This window comes from Herpailurus yagouaroundi, unplaced genomic scaffold (genome assembly GCF_014898765.1).
Source record: "Herpailurus yagouaroundi ecotype Mexico unplaced genomic scaffold, PumYag 215, whole genome shotgun sequence".
Taxonomy (NCBI): domain Eukaryota; kingdom Metazoa; phylum Chordata; class Mammalia; order Carnivora; family Felidae; genus Herpailurus; species Herpailurus yagouaroundi.
The window spans coordinates 4,715,132-4,736,850 of record NW_024412446.1 but is presented as its reverse complement, the minus strand read 5'-3'; the positions used below and the strand labels follow the sequence as shown (position 1 = coordinate 4,736,850).

The 21,719-nt window shown below is 42.3% G+C and overlaps 1 protein-coding gene across 1 annotated transcript in view; it reads right to left on the bottom strand.

Moving 5' to 3' along the window:
• Nucleotides 1-15,901, bottom strand: part of CRLF3 (cytokine receptor like factor 3) — a 44,832-nt gene extending 28,931 nt beyond the window's left edge. Inside the window, exons 1-2 of the mRNA XM_040455276.1 lie at nt 15,700-15,901; nt 574-781 (exon numbers count right to left, since the gene is read on the bottom strand). Of these exons, the coding sequence (XP_040311210.1) occupies nt 574-781; nt 15,700-15,816 (325 nt within the window). The 5' untranslated portion in view covers nt 15,817-15,901. The remainder of the gene's footprint in view (nt 1-573; nt 782-15,699) is intronic.
• Between the last annotated feature and the right edge of the window lie 5,818 nt (nt 15,902-21,719).

Sequence of the window (21,719 nt, the reverse complement as noted above, 5' to 3'; positions counted from 1 at the left end):
ATTGCTCTCAGCATGTATGCCTCTCTCACTGTACTGTGAACCCCACAGGGCAGAACTGTGATCTTTTTAATTAATACACTCAACAAAGAAGTATGTGAAGGGAGGAAGGTGGGTGTGAAGACGGGAAGGTAGCAAGGCAAGATCTGGGCATGCTTTAACCACAATAACGGGCTACAGATAGGTATGGAATTATTACGATTTCAGGAGTAAACACGGATCGTAATTTGTAACCTTCTAAAACTAACAATGGAATTAAATTATTTGAACAGTGAAAAACATTTAAATAGACTCAAAAAGACCTTAAAATCACTGTGTTAACAGTGAGTAAGACCTTATCATAGAACCATTTGAGAAAAACCCTTTACTCCTTGTTTTGTAAATAATTATAATTAACACTTTAACTGCACTCACCCTGGGATACCTCACAGTATCTGCTGTCCTATATTACAAACCATCCTAAGACAGGAACATTCTAAGCACCCCACAGATGGCAAGAAGCCTGTTGGTACCCTGAGAAATCGACAAAGTGCCAATCTGAATGTGCCACACTTAAGAGGCTCCCTGGACTCCCACCTTCTTGGACTAAGTCCTCTGCGGTATGAACTCCATGCTCTATGAGTTTCTGGCAATCATCTAGAGGTTTAATGGTCTCCTGTTCAATGGCGTCCACCTCTTGCAGAAGGGTCACCAATCGCTCATCCAGGAGCTTCCCAAGGGTTCCCTTTAAGTCATTAAAATGCTGTTTGAGGACATCTCTGGTCTGGGATGCACTCTCTTTGATCTGAAAAGGAAGAACATAAAAACTTAGAATCTCTGAATAGGCTAATACACGGGAGGGCATCACTCAAAATCTCAAGGCACTACACAACAACCATCTTCCATTTCTTGATAAATCAGATGTGACTGATTTGCACAAACTTGCAGAAATGCATAAAACTGGCCTTCAGGTAAAACTGAATGGGCTCAAATCCTGGTTCCATCCTTCACAAACCCCGTCGATTTTGGTCACGTTAATTAAGCACTCTACACCTCAATTTCCTGAATTGTCAAATCAATGTAATGCTTACCTCATGGAGTTGCTGTAAGGATTAAATAAAAATAATCTATGTATTACACTTGGTAAAATAACTGGCACACTGATGTTCCCAAAAAATGTTAGAAAGTATTATTATCTACACAAAGTAGTTCTTGGCAACAGTATGTTTCAGTACAAAAAAATTTTAAATTAGGAGGGGATTAAGGTTCATTTTACTGAAAAGTAGTAAATAAAAGGTAGATTAGAAGGCCATTAATATATATTTTTAAATTACCTAATGGATAAAATGCCCTCATCGTGGTAAAACTAAGAATTTATTTAGAATTCAAAGAGGCTCACAGAAGGCAGAGAATGTTCATGAAAACACACCTCTGGGACAACGCTTTCATCCTTTCCGAGTCCCGTTCCTCTTTGCAAATCTCAACAAGAGGTTTATAGACCCTCTTCCCAGTAAAATGAAGAATACGTACCCTAAAGAAATTAATTCAATTTCAAAGCTACAAATTCCCTCAAATTTCAACCATGGCTTGCCTGAAACAGTAATTATGAAACTTGGTTTGCAGAAGAATCATGCAGGCTGCCTGTTATAATTTAGATTGTAGGGCTCCATCCCAGACCTAATGATTCAGAACCTTCGAGAAGGGTGAAGGGGTATATGGATACAGTTCTCATGTTTCACAAGCACACCTGTGATTCTGCAGCCCAGACTCTGAGAAACACTGCCCTCAGGTCCACAGAGCCCAGAGTAAGAGCTGCTGTTCTGGGAGGTAGGGCAGGGAAATCTTTACAGCTCAGACATATTTTGAAAACAAACCAGTTGTCTATACAGATACAAGATTTTTTTTTTTTTTAAGAGTATGGGTAACACACAATTCACTCCCACTTAACAGGAAAATTCTAACAAAAGCCAAAAAGTTGAATTAAAGCAAACACATACTTACTTTGCAGATATTAGTTTCATAATGACATTATTACATTTATACTCTAACCCTTTTGCTAACTTTATCTTTGCAAGAGCATTTGAAGTCCAAGAAAATCCACAAAGCATACGACTTTAACAGTTAACAGAAATTTAAAAAGTTTCCATTTATTCCCTAATACTAAATTTAAAAAGCAGAATACAAAATTGTTTTCCAGAAATATTCACAACCATGTAAAAACAAAAGATGCCTATGCTCAAAGAGTACAAAGAAATACAGGGAGGAAAATACAGGGACAGTCTGATGATTAGATGAAGTGGAAGGATCATGGAAATAATTTTTTCTCCTTCCAACATTAATTTAACTTACAACAGTATGTGTGAAGTGAACAAATTCCTTTTTTTTTTAATTTTTTTTTTTAATGTTTATTCGTTTTTGGAGAGAGAGAGAGACAGAGTATGAGTGGGGGAGGGGCAGAGAGAGAGGGAGACACAGAATCTGAAGCAGGCTCCAGGCTCCGAGCTGTCAGCACAGAGCCTGATGCCAGACTCAAGCTCACAGACTGTGACATCATGACCTGTGCCAAAGTCAGAAGTTTAACCAACTGAGCCACCCAGGCACCCCAAAGAATTCCTTAAATCATAAAGAAAAAGAGAGATTCTGGGCGCCTGGGTGGCTTGGTCGGTTGAGCGGCCAACTTCAGCTCAGGTCACGATCTCGCAGTCCGTGAGTTCAAGCCCTGCGTCGGGCTCTGTGCTGACGGCTAGGAGCCTGAAGCCTACTTCAGATTCTGTGTCTTCCTCTCTCTGGCCCTCCCCGGTTCATGCTATGTCTCTCTCTGTCTCAAAAATAAACATTAAAAAACACATTTTTTTTTAAAAAAGGAAAAAGAGAGATTCTAATTTAAGTTTGTTGATCACTGTGCAGTTACTAAGGAACTTCTATGAAATTAGCCCAAGCCAAGGTTGAAGAAAAAAAAAAAAGGGAGGGAGCCATATTCAAAATGTACTTGATTTGCTTCATGAGTCACTTGTGGGATCTTTAAGACTCAGGCCCTAACATACATAGCACCAGGGAAATAAATGTTGCTGAATAAAAATGAAGTTAATCATGTACATTTTTAAGACCTTTTTTAAGGAACTAGGGAAAGAATGCCTTATGATTTTGATGTATCACCTGAATGCTGTTAGAAATGCAGACTCTTGGGGCGCCTGGGTGGCTCAGTCAGTTAAGCGTCCGACTTCAGCTCAGGTCATGATCTCACAGTTTGAGTTCAAGCCCTCATCGGACTTGGTGCTAGTGGCTCAGAGCCTGGAGCCTGTTTCGGATTCTGTGTCTCCCTCTCTCTCTGCCCCTCCCCTGTTCATGCTCTGTCTCTCTCTGTCTCAAAAATAAATAAAAACATTAAAAAAAAAAAAAAGAAAGAAAGAAATGCAGACTCTTAGGCCCCACCAAGAACCACAGAATCAGAACCTACGTTTTAAACAAGATCCCTAGGTGAATCATGACAGACCTTACAGATTCCAAAATAAATGAAGATAACATGTCAAAACCCTGTAGTACAGTTCACACTCCCAGCACCAAGAGGAAATTCTGCAGTTGAGAAGTATACCAATGAGGTCCTGTCTCACTCTTTAACGGATACTGCACACACAGGAAGTGCATTGGTTAGGTAAAGTCAATTTCCTCTTTAGAAAGAATTCAAAAGCTCCTTCAACTGTTTCAGAGGCCAAATATGTTTTGTTTTTATTTCAGAACCTCAGAGGGGGAGAAAAAAAAAAAGGAAGTATGTGAACATAAAGCAGTGAGAGGGCCAGGGAGGGGAGACTCCACTTCCAAATCTACTTCCTAAGCTTCCATTGTAAGTGTGGTCCCTTTTGTTCACAGAATCCCAATCATTGCCGTTTCAGACCTGATACTACCTTCGCATCATTTTCTTCTCCACAAAATGGTTCCCCCCCCTTTTTTTTTTCGAAAGAGAGAGACAGAGAGAGAGCGAGGGCCCAAGTGGGGGAGAGGGGCAGAGAAGGGGAGCGAGAATTCCAAGCAGGCTCCATGCTCAGCGCAGAGCCCAATGGGGGGGCTCAACCCCACAACCCTGGGATCAGGACCTGCACAAAATCAAGAGTCAGATGCTCAATGGACTGAGTCACGCAGCACCCCTGAAACAGTTCATAATTTAAGCCACAGTCACCTTTTATCCAATCATATAACTAATCAAGTTCATTTGCTTGGCTTTATGAAACTAAACAACACAGACTTGACTGCTGAGTGGTTTCTTATTTGACGTGTTACCATGGTCCAACGTGTTCACCGTTAGCTCATTAACTTCACAATGACTCTAACAGGTGGGTCTCCATGGTTTACACTGAAGAGGGTGAATCTTGAAGAAATCAAATAACTTTCCCAAGGCTTCATGGTGCCAGAAACAGTCTGACTCCAAGGACCATGGTCTTTCCACTTTTCCCATTTTCAGGAGTTCCCAGGTAAACCTATAAATTATGTACTGACTGAAAACACTTCCTGCTATAACATGTATTTATCCTTTTTTTCTTTTTAATGTCTATTTATTTCTGACAGAGACAGAGACAGAGTGCAAGCGGGGGAGGGGCAGAGAGAGACAGAGAGAGAGGGAGAGAGAGAGACACATACAGAATCTGAAAACGCTCCAGGCTCCAAGCTGTCAGCACAGAGCCTCAAGCTCACCAACTGCAAGATCATGACCTGAGCCAAAGTCGGATGCTTAACCAACTGAGCCACCCAGGCGCCCCTGTATTTCTTATCCTTGCATAAAGAATCGTGTGGTTGGGGGCCCTGGGTGGCTCAGTTGGTTGAGCATCAGACTCTTTTTTTTTTTTTTATGTGTATTTATTTTTTAGAGAGACAGACACGGAGTATGAGCGGGGGTGGGGGGAGAGAGAGGGAGACTCAGAATCTGAAACAGGCTCCAGGCTCTGAGCCACCAGCACCAAGCCCAATGAGGGCTTGAACTCACAAACTGTGAAATCATGATCTGAGCTGAAGTCAGACCCTTAACCGACTGAGCCACCCAGGTGCCCTGAGCATCAGACTCATGATTTCAGCTTGTGTCACAATCCCAGGGTTGTGAGATCCAGCCCCACATGGGGCTCCACACTCAGCATGGAGCCTGCTTGAGATTCCCAACGCCCCTCACTCCATCCAGCTCCTCTCTTCAGCTCTCATGTTCTCTTTCTAAAATTAAAAAAAAAAAAAAAAAAAAAAAAGAATCATGGTAGACTACCAAACAGCCCCCAAATTCTACCTAGCCATTCTAGGGCAAAACAACTGTGATAGTATCAAAGTACATTTAAATAGAATACAGGGGCGCCTGGGTGGCTCAGTCGGTTAAGCGTCCGACTTCGGCTCAGGTCATGATCTCGCGGTCCATGAGTTCGAGCCCTGCGTCGGGCTCTGGGCTGATGGCTCAGAGCCTGGAGCCTGCTTTGGATTCTGTGTCTCCCTCTCTCTCTGCCCCTCCCCCTTTCATGCTCTGTCTCTCTCTGTCTCAAAAATAAATAAAATGTTTAAAAAAATTAAAAAAAAAAAAAAAGAATACAAATGATAAGCAACTCAAGGTCTCAAAAAGGAAGTTGTCATATACACTGTTTATGCTGATTAATAATATTCCAAACCAATTTTCCATCAAACCTCTACTGTAACAGACCATTAAAGTTTACTTACAAAGTTTCTACTGCAGTTTAATCTAATCCTTTAATCTAATCCTTAAACTGGGGGGGCGGGGGGGGGATGGCGCCTGGGTGGCTCAGTCAGTTAAGCGTCTGACTTCAGCTCAGGTCATGATCTCACGGTTCTTGAGTTCGGGCCCCACGTCGGGCTCTGTGCTGATGGCTCAGAGCCTGGAGCCTGCTTCAGATTCTGTGTCTCCCTCTCTCTCTATCCCTCCCCGACTAGTGTCCTGTCTCTCTCTGTCTCTCAAAAATAAATAAATGTAAAAAAAAAAAAAAATTTTTTTTAATAAAAATTAAAAAAAAATTTTTTTTAACTAGGTTTCATACCCAGCACAGAGCCCAACCAGGGCTTGAACTCACAACCCTGAGATCAAGACATGAGCTAAGATCAAGTTGAATGCTTAATTGAGTGTCCCCTAAGCAACTGTGATTTTTTTTTCAAGTTTATTTATTTTTGAGAGAGAGAGAGAGAGAGAGAGAGAGAATGCAAGCAGGGGAGGGGCAGAGAGAGAGAGAGAGAGAGGAAGAGACAGAGAATGCCAAGCAGGCTCTGCACTGTCAGCCCAGAGCCTAACTCAGGGCTTGAACTCACAAACCGTGAGATCATGACCTAAGCCAAAACCAAGAGCAGGACACTCAACCAACTGAGCCACCCAGACTCCACCAAGCAACTGTATTTTTAATGTTTTAACATGAGGATGAGTTCACAAAATGCCAAAAAGTCATCAAGTTTATGTATCAATACTAAGGCTTGCAAAAGCCTAGTAAATGCATACTTCATAGCCCTCCAAGATAACAGAGACTGATATATTTTCCTCATGAGTTTAGATACTAAAAAGGTTATAAAACCTATGTAGAATGCGACTTAAAACATCTGTGGTCTTCAGTGGCAATATACAGTTGCTACATCAATATAATGTAAAACAATACGATATAATAAATATAATAGCATATTTCAGAAAATTAAGAAACTGAAATCTCCTCCATCTCCTCTAAAACAATTTTGACTTTATAGAAGAAAATAATTTTTATCCTCCAAGTTTAGTTTCCCAATTAACAAACAAGCAACTAACTCTTTTGTTATTTTTTTAAAAGGTTTTATTTTTTTTTTAATTTTTTTTCAACGTTTATTTATTTTTTTTGGGACAGAGAGAGACAGAGCATGAACGGGGGAGGGGCAGAGAGAGAGGGAGACACAGAATCAGAAACAGGCTCCAGGCTCTGAGCCATCAGCCCAGAGCCTGACGCGGGGCTCGAACTCACGGACCGCGAGATCGTGACCTGGCTGAAGTCGGACGCTTAACCGACTGCGCCACCCAGGCATCCCTCAAAGGTTTTATTTTTAAGTAATTTCTACACCCAACATGGGGCTTGAACTCACAATCCTCAGACTGAGGAAACATGTTCCACTGACTAGGCCAACCAGGCACCCCAAAATTATTTTAAAATTAGAGACAGGCTTTGAACACTTAGCTGAAGAACATAACGATCAAAAATAAGATATAAAATAGTCCACTGAAATTGGAAAAGCTAACCACAATGTTTCTTCTCAATTCATGTGAAATGTACTGCATCAGCCACTTGTCTTTGCACCGACACCAAGATATCAGTCACTGAAAATAATAACGATGATGGCAATAATAATACAGCAACAACAGCGATCATCTGCTGAACACCTACTGTGTGCCAGGTACTTACAGCCATGGTCTCATTTAAATGCTACCACAACCCTGTGAAGAAAGCATCTGTAGATGAGTATCATAGTGGAGTCAGAGAGATAAACATGTCCACATCACAAAGCGAGTAAAGTGACAGAGAATTTGAATTGCATGACTCACTTACGGACTCGTAAGTGCCACTACATTTCCTCCTTGCCTCTCTTAGAGTCAGGCGCTTTCTTTTTTTTTAATATCTATTTGAGAACATTCAGAAACATTTATTAGTGGTCCCCAGGGAACCAAGAACCACACGTCCTGATACTCTATCTTTGTTCAGTCCCCGAGAGTACGGGCTGGGCTGTGACATGCACTTGCAGGCATAAGTGCACAGTGGAACTAAAGCTGTGTCAGTTTCAGGTCTCAGCCTTTAGAAGCTCTGGCAACTGCTGCTTCTGCACTTTTGAGGGTCTTGAGCCACTCCTTTGTAAAGAGTGGAAAGAGGAGAGAAGCGGGAAGGGAGGGAGGAGAGAGGGAGACTAGCATCCAGCCCAGCCATGACAGCATTCCAACTGAGTCCCACTGCCACTAAGGCTCCTAACAGGTAAGTGAACGTTCTTTCTTGAACTTTCCAGTCTGAGCTACCATCTGACTGCAATTACACGAATGTCGCCAGCAAAACTGGAAGAAGTGCCCAACCCAGTCCCAGTCAACCCCCAGAACAGTAAGCAAATAAGATTGTTTTTTAAGCCGTTACACTTAGGCATAGTTTATTATGTAACAACAAATAACCAAACTGTATGATAAAACAAATTTAATTCTTGATTATCTGCATTAATGAATCAAGACCATGAATAATCTAAAAAGAATGTCTGCAAAATTACACCCACATCATTCATAAAGGCACTTATTCAGCATTTATTGAAGTCTAATATGTGCCAGGAGCTGGGGTTATAAAGATGAATAAAGCATGGGCCTGACCTCAAAAAAACTGTCATTCTGGTAAAAGAGATAGTTGCATGCACACGTAACTATAATAAAATGTATTAAGTTCTTACGTAAGTGGGATGGCCACAAACTGCCATCTACACTCAAAAACAGCATTCTGCTGGGAAACACAATAGGAGACATTTGAAGAAGCAGGGAATGTCTCCTTGAATAACAATGATATTCAGTGGTATTATTCTTATGGCTAATATTTATGAAGTGCTTTTTTTTTTTTTCAACGTTTATTTATTTTTGGGATAGAGAGAGACAGAGCATGAACGGGGGAGGGGCAGACAGAGAGGGAGACACAGAATCGGAAACAGGCTCCAGGCTCTGAGCCATCAGCCCAGAGCCTGACGCGGGGCTCGAACTCACGGACCGCGAGATTGTGACCTGGCTGAAGTCGGACGCTTAACCGACTGCGCCACCCAGGCGCCGCTATGAAGTGCTTTATATGTCCCAGGCATTGTGCTAAGCATTTTAAATACATTGCTCATTTGAATTCCCACATTGGCCAAGCAAAGTAGGTATATCTTTATCCTCATCATACAGATAAGAAAAGTGAGGATCAGAAAAGATAAGCTTCTCGGGGCACCTGGGTGGCTCAGTCTAGTGTCCAACTCTGGCTCAGGTCATGACCTTGTGGTTCGTGGGTTCAAGCCCTGCATCAGGCTCTGTGTTGACAGCTCAGAGCCAGAGCCTGCTTCGGATTCTGTCTCTCTTGGAAAGAAAAAAAAAAAAAAAGAATAAATATTAAATATATTTATATTAAAAAAAAAGTTTCTCAAGGTCTCATGGCTAATAGGAGCAAATACTAGCAAAGTAAAATAACTGCAAATATAAGTGACCCCTTGATAACCCTCAATAAAAGCCTGTCCTACATTTGGTTGACTTTTTAGATCATAAATTAGCCAGATTAACCAGATTTATAGCAATAAGTAGTTTTTCTCTATCAAAATTATACATACACTACATTTACACCGAAAACAACATCTACACAGAGAAAACCTGGGCACCTCTGTGACGTTCACACACTCTGTAATTAACATCACTGATTTTAACATTGTTGATTCAGAAGGCATGCTTTATTTTATTTTTTTAATTTTATTTTAGAGAGAGAGCGAGCAGGGTAGCAGGAGAGAAAGGATCTTAAGTAGGCTCCATGCTTAGTGCAGGGCCTGACCTGGGGCTTGATCCCATGAACCATAAGATTATGACCTAGGCCGAAATCAAGAGCCGGATGCTTAAACAACTAAGCCACCCAGGTGCCTTCAGAGTGCCATGTTTAAAAACAATTTGTTGGGGCACCTCGGTGGCTCAGTTGGTTAAGCATCCAACTTCGGCTCAGGTCATGATCTCGTGGTCCGTGAGTTCGAGCCCCGCGTCAGGCTCTGTGCTAACAGCTCAGAGCCTGGAGCCTGCTTCAGATTCTGTTTCCCTCTCTCTCTCTCTGCCCCTCCCCCACTCACACTCTGTCTCTCTCTGCCTCTCAAAAATAAAGAAACGTAATAAAAAAATTTTTTTTAAATGTGTGAAAAGAATTGAGAAAATATGTTTGAAAGCCAATGTAAACACGTGGTCTTTTGCACACAAATATGCGTGCAGCTTTTTTCTTCCCCCTTGGCTGCTGGTTAGTTTTGCTTCTAGAGCGTCACTTCCAGTATTCTGGCATACCTACGTCAATACAGCTTTAGCCTACCAACAAATGCTCCCTAAGTTGCCAAATGTTCCATATAAAACTAACCAAAAGGAAAAAAAAATGAATATGAAGTTGTATATACAGTAGTCTCTCAGTTTTGCAAAATAATATGCCTAGAAGGATACACCAAAATGTTAACAGTGGTTGCCTGTAAGTAGTAGAATTATAGGTTATTTTAAAATTAGTTCATCTGTTCTTGGTTTTCCCCAGCTCTAGATTTAACCTTTTCTTAGGACACTATGATCACTACTACTGTAGTAACATCATTTTCAGTCAGAGTTTTGGACTGTTTTGAAAATGGGTAACAGAAGGGGAAGTGGGAGATAAAAGAAGCAATGACAGCTTTCTTTTCTTTGCTAAGCTACTAAAGACTTCCTGCCCTGCTTTTCTGAAATGACTTTTTCCTCCCCACTGAGTTCTAGATCTGTCCCAGTCTTTAGTATGCTATGCGTTTTCAAACCCTGTGGAAATAATGATCTATAGAGGACATGGTATTATGCATTAAGAATATCAAGACTGCTAGTTAAATCAAAAAATTATCTGAACTGACAGCTCAGAGCCTGGAGCCTGCTTCAGATTCTGTCTCCGTCTCTCTCTGCCCCTCCCTGGCTTGTGCCCTCTCTATCTCTCAAAAATAAAGAAACTTTAAAATTTAAAAAAAAAAAAATTAACAAACCTATGCCATCTCAATGTTTGTTTTGTTTTGTTTTGTTTTGTTTTGTTTTGTTTTTTTAAAGTAGGCTCTACAACCAATGCAGGGCTCAAACTCAGAAACCCAAGATCAAGTTCACATGCCCTACCAGCTAAGCCAGCCAGGCTCCCCTCAAACAATGTTTTAACCTTGAGGATAAAGGACAAAATTTTTAACAACACACCTATGGGTTTAAACTAGGGAAATCAGTAGAGGGCTCGGGGTGCCTGGTTGGTTCAGTTGGTTCAGTGTCTGAGTCTTGATTTCAGTTCAGGTCATGATCCCACAGTCTTGGAATGGAGCCCTGAGAGGGGAGTATGCCTCAATTTTTAATGTGCACGCATATCATACCTGACAATCTTGTGCAAGTACAGATTATGATTCAGTAGGTCTGGGCAGGGCCTGATTGCTATATTCTTCATAAGCTCTCAGGTCACGAACCACATCTGTGGTAGCGAGGATCAAAAGGACACCACTGTGGGGCGCCTGGGTGGCTCAGTTGGTTGAGTCTCTGACTTTGGCTCAGGCTGTTATCTCACATTTTGTGAGTTCGAGCCCTGCATCAGGCTTGCTGCTGTCAGCGTGGAGACTACTTAGGATACTCCGTTCCCCTCTCTCTGATCTCACCCACTCACGCTCTTTGTCTTTCTCAAAAATAAACAAACATTAAAAAAACAAAGGACACCACTGTCCAGAGCTATGCAGGGTCCTCACCAGAGTATCTTAATTAGGTAACAAGATCTGGCCCTCTATTCTCAAAGAACAGAGACTTGCTTTCATCAATGCCCCAAGAGACACTGACTCATACCAAAAGGCACATGAAGGGGATGCCTGGCTGGCTCAGTCAGTAGAACAGAGCGCAACTAACTCCTGATCTCAGGGTCTTGTGTTCAACCCCGAGGTCATAGATTACTTAAATAAACAAATCAATCTTAAAAAAAAAAAAAAAAAAAAAGGTATATGAAGGCCAACATGTTCACTTTCTAGCATGCATTATAACTGTACACAGGCTAGAAAATTGGTATTTCTCACTGTAGGCACCTCCCGTACCTCAAACTAATCCATCCCCCTTTATCACATACAAAGATGGAGTTTCTGGACCTGCAAAGCTTAAGGACCAGGCCCCAGACAGTGGCAATGTCATCAAGGCAGTGTCACTCTGTGAGGCACATCTGACTGGCCAGATGACATCACTACGTGACATCTTGATCAGCTATCTCTACTTACAACAAGCAGGAAAACCAACCCTGTGAAATAAACAAGTGAGGAAAAACACAATGGAAGTGAAATCTGAAAACGAATACACAAGGATTTAGGTGTTTCCTATTTGTTTTGTTTTTAGGGGTAACAGTCCCAAGACCCACCAACAAAGGGAAGAGTAAATCCATGAGAGCACTAGTCTGTTTCCCTAGTCACAGTATTTCTAAGACCTAGAAGTATCTCTGAGCCACAGCAGGCACCTAATAAATATTTACTGATGAATGAACAAATGAGTATTTAAGGAGAGTGGGAGTTAATTTCTCTGGTATTTACATCTTAGTACCAAGGATTCCAGGGAACTATAGAGAATTATTCTTAATGATTTCAACATCAGTTAGGCCAGGCTGGCTGTAAACATCATCTGATTTCCTGAAGACAACGAACATACCTCTCTAGTCTTTAACTTATTTAAACAGCAAGAGTTACAGAGTACCCATGCATTCCTACACAGAACTTCCTTTTCTGTAAAGACAGAGGGTAGGGCCTAAACTAACCACAAGAGGAGAAACTGCTACATGCTGGCAGTTGTTTCTAACAGAATAACAAAATATTTTTACTCTTCTTCCTTCTAGATTTTCATAGACATGATTTCTTAACATGAGACAAACTTCGTAAGACATTTTTTTTTATGTTTTAATTTATTTTTGAGAGAGAGAGAGAGAGAGAGCATGAGCAGGGGAGGGGCAGAGAGAAAGAGGGTCAGAGGATACAACAGGACTCTCCACTGATAATAACAGCAAGGCTGACATGGGGCTCGAACTCACAAACTGTGAGATCATGACCTGAGCCGCAAGTCAGATGCTCAACCGACTGAGCCACCCAGGCACCCCTTCGTGAGAGATTTTTAAAGGGTAAGAAACAAAAGAAAAAATAAAAAGTGCTCAAAAGTGTGTTAAGCAAAGGGTTACCATACAGCCCAGCAATTCCTAAGTATATACTGAAAGAACTGACCATGCATCCACATAAAAACCTGTACATGAATGTTCACAGCAACAGTATTCATAATAGCCAAAAAGTGAAAGCAATCCAAGTATCTATCAATTGATGAATGTATAACTAAAATGTGGTATATCCACGCAACAAATGTTATTCGGCCATAAAAAGGATTGAAGTATCGATAACGTGCTACCACAAGGATGAACCTTGAAAACACTGTGCTAAGTCAAAGAAGCCAGTCACAAAGGGCCACATACTGTATGATTCCATCCACACGAAATGTTCTGAAGAGGCAAATCCAAATAGAGAAAGTAGTTTACTGGCTGTCAGGGACAGAGGGAGTGATACCTCACAGGGAGGAGATTTCTTTTTGGGGTGATGAAAATGTTCTGGAATTAGTGGTGATGGCTGCACAACTTTGCAAATATACTAAAAAATGCTGAATTGTACATTTTAAGGCATGAATTTTATGGTATGTAAATTATATATCAATAAAAAAATCATACACCAAAAGGAAACAAAACCAATGAATAAAAAAATATACACAAAGGGGAGGATCTCTCCTCTGTGCTCATCCTTCCCCCACACAAAATCTTTGACTAAAAAGCCAAATATTATGTAGTTATTCTGAAAATGACTGGGACCCTAAAAATACCCTAGCCACTAAACAAAAGCAGCTGCTTATTTTGATAACATTTTTGTAACACAGACTTTCCTTAAAATGCAAGTTGACAGAGGGCTTATTCTACAAACCCAAACATATACAGTCCACTAGAATTAGCTTTGAGGGGAGACGCCTTGTAGCTGGGACTGGCACAAAACACATTCCAGTTCACAAGAGAGAAAACTACGCTATTAGTCTAGTCAGAAGGCAGCATCATCAGGAACCTGTGATGGATGTTCTCTTGGTGTTTTCTGTCTCAAGTCTGACACAATGGGCCTCAAAAAACAAAACAAAAACCCATACTGAACTACACCAAATTGCAGGAAAGTATGTCCTGTATTTAAATGATTGGATATAAGAATTAAAAGAATATAGGCCTGGAAACTGAATTCTAACCCAATCAGAATGGGATCATACTAAATTTGTTAAGTGAATTCAATATTACACAAGAAATTAGTAAGTACTACTCCCAGGTGCTAAACTCATTCTTTTAGGGTCAACACTACTGTTTCTTAGTTGCAGATGAGTTAAACAAAAGTCCTGCTCATATATAAGATATCTTAACTGGCTTAAACATTAGTCAAATAATAAGAGAGATACTTTAATCTCTTTCAAAACAATGAACCTCTATTTCAAAATAGCAGAAGGAATAAGGCAGATGTTTTCAAGTGGAAATCAAGATGAACGCATTGGAAGGCCATGAAAAGCATGCACCAGACTGGTGAAACCATATCTAAATTTTGCTCCCAGTTTTACTACTAGGCTACAAATAATGCCTGGCCTACAGGAGCTCTATAAGGCTTGTTTGGGTTTTTTTGTTGTTGTTGTTTTTTAAAGTTTTTTGAGAGAGAGAGAGAGAGAGAACAAGAAGGGGAGGGGCAGAGAGAAGGAGAGACAGAACCCCAAACAGAATCCCACCACGGGGCTCGAACCCACAGGAACCCCTGAGATCATAGCCTGAGCCAAGATCAAGAGTTGGATGCTTAACCGACTGAGCCACCCAGGAGCCCCTACAAGGTTTTAAAAATATGTAAAACCTAGAGTATGTTGAATATCCTTAATGAGGAAAATATCCAAAGGCACTGTTATCATAGCACTTTTTACCAGTTGTACATTTTCAGATTCTGTGCAGCATGGGAGTTACTAGGATAACAATATAGATTAATGTCAAGTGTGATGTAGAAAAATCCCATTCACCCAAATGATTCCACTCAGATGGAACCCATTCACTCACACAGCATTTACTAAGCACCTGTGTGACTAGTAGCTTGAGGATTATCTGTCCTAGTAACACATTGGCAGTGGGTTGTATCTTCTATGTTCCAGGGTGTTCCTTTATCTTTGATAACCATGTCCCCATTGAACAGATAAAACTGTCACTTGAAAGTATATTTAGCTTCTCCTTTCAGCACTCCTTTCTTTAAATCTGTTTTTCCATTTCCCTACACTTTTGTATTCTTTCCTTCAAGTATTCTGATCTCCTTTTGCCCTTCCAACATAGCTCCGCCTTAAATTCTAAACCATATAGAATAGCGTTCTGCTAAAGGCTTTTTTTTTTTTTTTTAATGCATCCAAGGTTATATGAGACATTAAGTACTACTAATCCCATTCATTTGGTGTTAACTCAATTGCTTCTCAATCACCCTCTGTCTCTGTGTCTTCAATCCTCCCCTTCCAATATCCTCGCCAGGCTCTCTAAAATCAGTCTCCATCCCCATGGCAGGTTTTCCCAAAGAATCCCCACCTCCCACAGCGCTCCACGGTCCTCACTGCCCTCTCCTCTGTGACGCCCTCGGGTTTTGCTCTGCTCTCTCTCTCTCTCCCCAATCTCGGACCCCACCCCTATCCCCATCACCAGCCCCACAGGGTTTAGGGAACGCTCCTCACACTCTTCCGCGATCCCCCTAAGTTGTCTCTTCCCCTTAAGACTCCCCACTACCGCACCCCACCCCCCCGCCAGCACCCACCTCCCTCGTTCCCAGACCCTGCTGGGCCTCCCGCACCTTCAGAGCGCCCTCCCTTCTCCCTTCAGAGTTTTCGGACACTCGCGCCCCTCCGTCCCTCCTGGCCTCCACCCACCCGCCGGGCACCCCGAGCCCTCCCCGGGGCCCTCGGCGCCCCTACGGGCGCGGCCCTCCGACCTGCCTCTGCGCCTCCCGCAGCCCCTGCAGCCTCTGGCCCAGCTCCCGCCGGTAGCTCTGCGCCGCCTCCACGTTCTCGCGGGCCTCCTGCAGCAGCTGCTCCGGCTCCAGCTCCATCGCCCCCTCGTCCGGCCGCGCGGCCGGCGGCTGCGGGCGCGGTTTCCCCACTGAACCGGGAGCCGGCGAGCGGCCCCGCGCGACCACGCGCAGGCGGAAGCACCGCCCCGCCCCGCCCCACGGCCGCCTTGATTGACAGCCACGCCGGCGCCCGGCGCGACCCGCCTCCGGGTCCCAGCGCCGCCTCCAGTCCCCCCGCGCAATGACCGCGTGCACGCGCAGCCTCTGGCTGTGGTGCTTCCTCCAGACACGCGTGGGGTCAGGGAAGGATTAGTAAGGACACTTTGCGGGGTGCTTCCCACATCTTATCTCATTCTGGCCTCCCTGCCAGCCCCCCTTTGTGTCTCCATTTCACGGAGGAAGAGACGGGCTGAGAGGGAAATCAACTTTCTCGAGATTTCAGCCCAGATGGCTCTTAAATCGTCCTTGTCCTACCTCCTAAGCAAAGGAGCGTCCCTGCAGCGGCTTACTATGAACCAGGCACCACGCTCAGAGGGTCAGACGAGAGCCCCACCGTCCAGAAGCTCGCAGACTAATGAGAGAGCCAAGGCGATGAGCAGCGGCCAAGATGGGTGTAAGCAAGCCTTTTCAGTAAGGGGCAAGTAGTAAAAATTGGGAGCTTGGCGGGCCACCGTGTCTCTTGCAACATCGTGAGTAAATGGGCGTGATCGTGTGCACATTAAACCTTATGGATACAGATTTGAACCTCACATAATTTTCACGTGTCACAAAGTATTCTTTGCATCATTTCTCAGCTATTTAAAAATAAAAATCATTCTTCGCCAAGGGGCCCTACAAAAATAGGCGGTGGGTCAGATTTGGCCGTGGGCCGTAGTTTCCTGACCCCTGGCCATGGATGTTAGAGCTGAAAGTTGCCTCGGCCAGGAAAGAGAACAGACAGAACGGGTTTTGCTGAAGGTTACACAACGAGACTGTGATAAAGGCTAGATCGCAATTTTTCTGACCAGAATAAAGCTTTCTACCACCGTGTTTTGTGCTAGGTTAATGACACTTGGAACTAGAGAAATTTAGACAAGGGGAGCCCTTCTGGAGAAAATGGGAAATTAGCTTTATCTTGAAGGTGAGGAAGTTGGGCACTTAGTAAATACTCAACAAATATCTGTGGAATGAATCAAGGTATGAACTAAGCAAAAGGGGTGTGGAAAGGCATCCTAGGTAGGACAAAATTAAGTAAGGAAAGGTATATAGGTCTTGGAGACAGGAATGTAAGCGAATTGTTTAAGAAAAAAGAACAGACCACTTTGGAGAGGTAGGGCTGAATAATATATTGCGAGATGAGGTTGAGAAGAATAAAGGCCATGGAATTCCTGTTAAAAAGTTTAGACTGTAGGGGCTGTTGGGTGGTCGGTTAAGCGTCTTTGGTCATGATCTCAACGTTGGTGAGTTCCAGACCCACATCCCCTCTCAGCTGTCAGTGAGGAGCCTGCTTTCCGTCCTCTGTCCCCTTCTCTCTCCCCCTGCTCACTCTCTCTCTCTCTCTCTCTCTCTCAAAAATAAATAATTAAAAAACATTTTGACTTTAATGAGTAGACATTAAAGATTTTTGCATTTACATTTGCAAAAAAAAAAAATGTTTTAGGATGGTAAATGACAGACCTGGCATTTGGGTGTGTCTTAAGATGAAGAAGGGGGTGCCAATTGTAAATTCTCAGTAAATATTTGTTCAGTGAAATGAAAATACATAAGATAGATGGATGGAGTGGTAAATAAGAAAAGACCATAGGCACTAGTCCAGCTATGATGTGATAGAAGCTTGAATTAGGATGTTGGCCTTTATAGAGGTTTGAAAGTAAAGCAGAGGAAAAGATAGTCAAATGGTTCGAGGGAATAGGAGGGTGTAGGCATAGACTGGGTCAGTAAAAAACAGGATTTACTAAATGTTCTTGAACACAGTGTGTTCTGTGTGCTCTCTAAAGCTAATTGAACAGAATTGGATCCTACCCCAGAAGGCTTACTGTGTGAAATTAAAAAAAAAAAAAAGAAAAAAGAAAGAAAGAAAATGTCTAAAGGCCAAGACTCTAATCTTGGTCACGTTCAACTTTTTTCCTTGATCTATACCACCTGATGGGAGGCAGGAAATATGTATTTAATATAGCCACATTATACAAAAAAATAATACGGACTAAGGAAAATCTTGTGAAACCACTCCTCCCAGGCTTAAAATTTTTGGTTGTTTTGTTTTTAGCTTTAGAGCAAAGTAAATACTCTAGTCAATGACAGGAAGATTGATCTAGAGGTGGGAATGATAGAAGCCAGCAGGCCATAGTTTTTATCTCTTTCACATCACACTGGTCTAGAATTGACTTTTCAAGGTTATCCAGAGGTAAGCAGATTCAGGGTCACAGACTCCCCATGCTAATAAGACTTAGAAGAAACAAATAAAGCAACTTGTTAAGTTATTTATTTACATAAGGATATAATTGCTCTGAAGATTACAACAGCTAGAAAATCAAGCTATAACCAGAGAGTTATTTGGTAAACATGGATTCAGTCCAGAATACTTTGATTATCTGGTCAGCCAAGATTTCCTCTCTCCTCACTCCAGCCTTTTCTCAGAAAGCTTCTAACTGTATTGGGAATGTACTGACTTTTTTTTTTTTTTTTTTAACTCTGACTCCCCTTTCTACACACTTAAAACTATTAATTCATTGTTTAAAATCAACTGGCTACAACTAAGTAAACCTTAGTGTCTAGTTTTTTGTTTTTTAATGAATTTATTTATTTTAAGAAAGAGAGAGCATGCATGTTTGAGTGGAGGAGGGTCAGAGAGAGGAGGAGAGAGAGAATCGAAAGTATGCTCCATGCGGAGCCCGGCTCAGGGCACAAATGCACAAAACCCACAAACTCTGAGATAATCACCTGAACTGAGATCAAGAGTTGGACACTTAACTGACAGAGCCACCCAGGTGCCCCAATACCTGTTTTTTTAATAGGGACTCATACAAATAAACACTATTGTCCAATCAAAAATAATTCAGAGACAATTCTAATTTTGACTGTAACTCTTAACATTTTAATTAGTGCCATCTAGTTTTAATTTTGAGGACTCACATTTACAGAATCTCAGAAGTCAACAGAAAAGTTGCAAATACAGTTCAAAAATTTTTTTTTCCTCAGTAAACCATTTGAGAATAAGTCGACAGATTCTTTCAGTACATTCTTCTATGAACCCACCCACAATGCACCCTCAAAAACAGGAATTTAACATTGATACCGTCTATTTTTCAGATCTCATTCAAGTTTAATCCATTGCCACAATGATGCCCCTTATAACAAGTGGATCCAATCCGGAATCATGGGTTGCATTGAATTGTCATAGGTCATGACAGTCTCCAATTCATATTAAGCCACAGAAATTTAAAAAAAATTTTTTTTTGTTTATTTATTTTTGAGAGACAGAGAGGGATAGAGGGCGAGCAGAGAGAGAGGGAGACACAGAATCTGACGCAGGTTCCAGGCTCTGAGCTGTCAGTACGGAGCCCAACCAACATGGGGCTCAAACTCATGGAGCGCGAGATCATGATCTGAGCCGAAGTCGGACACTTAACCAACCGAGCCACCCAGGCGCCCCAAGTCACAGCCATTCTTAATATTCTCTTCTCCACTCCCGTTTTGTTTTAATTCCCCATTAGTGCTCTGGAGTTTCTTCCCCAATCTCTTGCAAATCTCCTACTCCCTACTCAATGCAAATCTCCTGATACCCAGCTCCCTCCTTCCCACCTACCTCTTCGGTCATTTGTCTCAATTCTGTGCCACAGAATCTTGGAAGCCAGGCTGAAAACAAGCTGCAGGTGAGAAACTGAGGGCAAAATTCTCTTTGTTGATAAACTGGGATGTAAGAGCCAGGGCTGGGAGTGTATACATGTTAATACATTTTGGTTTTGTCAGTCTTTCCTGGGTTACCTCAATGGCCTCTTGATTTATTCAGAATGTTTCTAAATATCTTTAGTATCTATTTACATGTTTTACAAAGATCAGTTAGTTACACATTCAGTCTCCCAAGTTTTCCTTTCTATGCCTTCTTGCATCTTGCATTCTTTATGATACTTTCAGTTACAAGTTACAGCAGACTCAAACTGCCTTTAACAATAAATGGGATCCATTCCCTAACGTGGTGTAACTCAAAAGGCTTTAGCATTAGTCTGATTCAAAGATCAAACTTCCCAACTCTTTTTCTGCCATTGGTAAGGTACCATTACCTTATTTTAATCTTACCCACCTTCTGGAAGGAGGGAAAGGACCCCTTTCTGTGCTATATCAGTAGTCCAAATTTGCTTATCTCCCAGAAGCACCCAGAAGATCTCTTGGAATGTAACAATCCTACGTTGGCCTACACTTGGTCACATGCCCACCTTTGAAATTTTTCTTTAACGTTTATTCATTTTTGAGAGACAAAACGTGAGCGGGGGAGGGGCAGAGAGAGAGGGAGACACAGAACCCGATGCAGGGCTCGAGCTCCTGAACCGTGAGATCATGACCTGAGCGGAAGTCAGACAGCCAACTGAGCCACCCAGGCACCCCAACACATGCCCACCTTTGAAATGGTAACTGGCCAGGAGGTGGAATTACGCAGATTAGTTTCAAAGGATCCAGAACCAAGGATGGAATTGACCAAGTGGGACAAGTGTATACCTCAGAATAACAACAGTAATGGTTATCAAGGGAAGGAGATATAATACTGGGGAGAAAATGACATCTTTCACGGTCTTTCCATGTACTGACTACAATGTAACATTGCAAAAAAGCACAGAAGCTAAGAAGTTAAGAGACTTGGCTAAACACTTTGTAAATATCTCTGAACTAGTTTTTTTTTTTAATAACTTTTTTTTTTTAAGTAAACTGTGCCCCCAAAGTGGGGCTCGAACTCACAACTCTGTAGGGGCACCTGGGTGACCCCATCAGTTAAGCATTCAACTCTTGGTTTTGGCTCAGGGCATGATCTCCCGGTTTGTGGGCTTGAGCCCCACATTGGGCTCTGCACACAGGATGCAGAGCCTGCTTGGGATTCTCCCTCTCCCTCCCTGTCTCTCTGCCCCTTCTGCACTCTCTTTCTTTCTCCCTCTCTCAAAATAAATAAATGAACTTAAAAAAATAATAATAAAAGGAGAGTCACATGGCTCTGACTGAGCCAGCCAGGCACCCCGTAAACCATAAGGGATTCTTAACAATAGAGAACAAACTGAAGGTTGGTGAGGGGAGGTGGGTGGGGGATGAGCTAGACAGGTGATCGGTATTAAGGAGCACACTTGTGATGAGCACTGGGTGTTGTATGTAAGTGACAAATCACTGAATTCTACTCCTGAAACCAATATTGCACTGTATGTTAACTGACTAGAAGTTAAATAAAAATTTAAAATAAAAACTATATTGGAGGGTAGTGTTACATGAGAATTAAATCTTTAACCAGAAAAAAAGGACATTAATCAATACTGTTTAAAATTGTTAAATCAAGGGGCGCCTGGGTGGCTCAGTCGCTTGGACGTCCGACTTCAGCTCAGGTCACTATCTCACCGTTTGTGAGTTCAAGCCCCATGTCAGGCTCTGTGCTGCTAGCTCAGAGCCTGGAGCCTGCTTGGGATTCTATGTCTCCCTCTCTCTCTGCCCCTCCCCACTCAAGCTCTTTCTCTCAAAAATAAATAAACATTAAAAAAAATTTAAAGAAGAAAAGATTAGTCAACTTGGGGTGCCTGGAGGACTCAGTCAGTTGAGTGACCAACTCCTGATTTGGGCTCAGGTCATGATCTCAGATTGTGGGATTAAGCCCCATGTCTGGCTCTGTGCTAAGCATGGAGCCTGCTTAGGATTCTCTCTCTCTCCCTCTGCCCTTCTCCCCCAATTATTGCTCTCTCTCTCTCTCTCTCTCTTTTTCAAAAAAAAAAAAA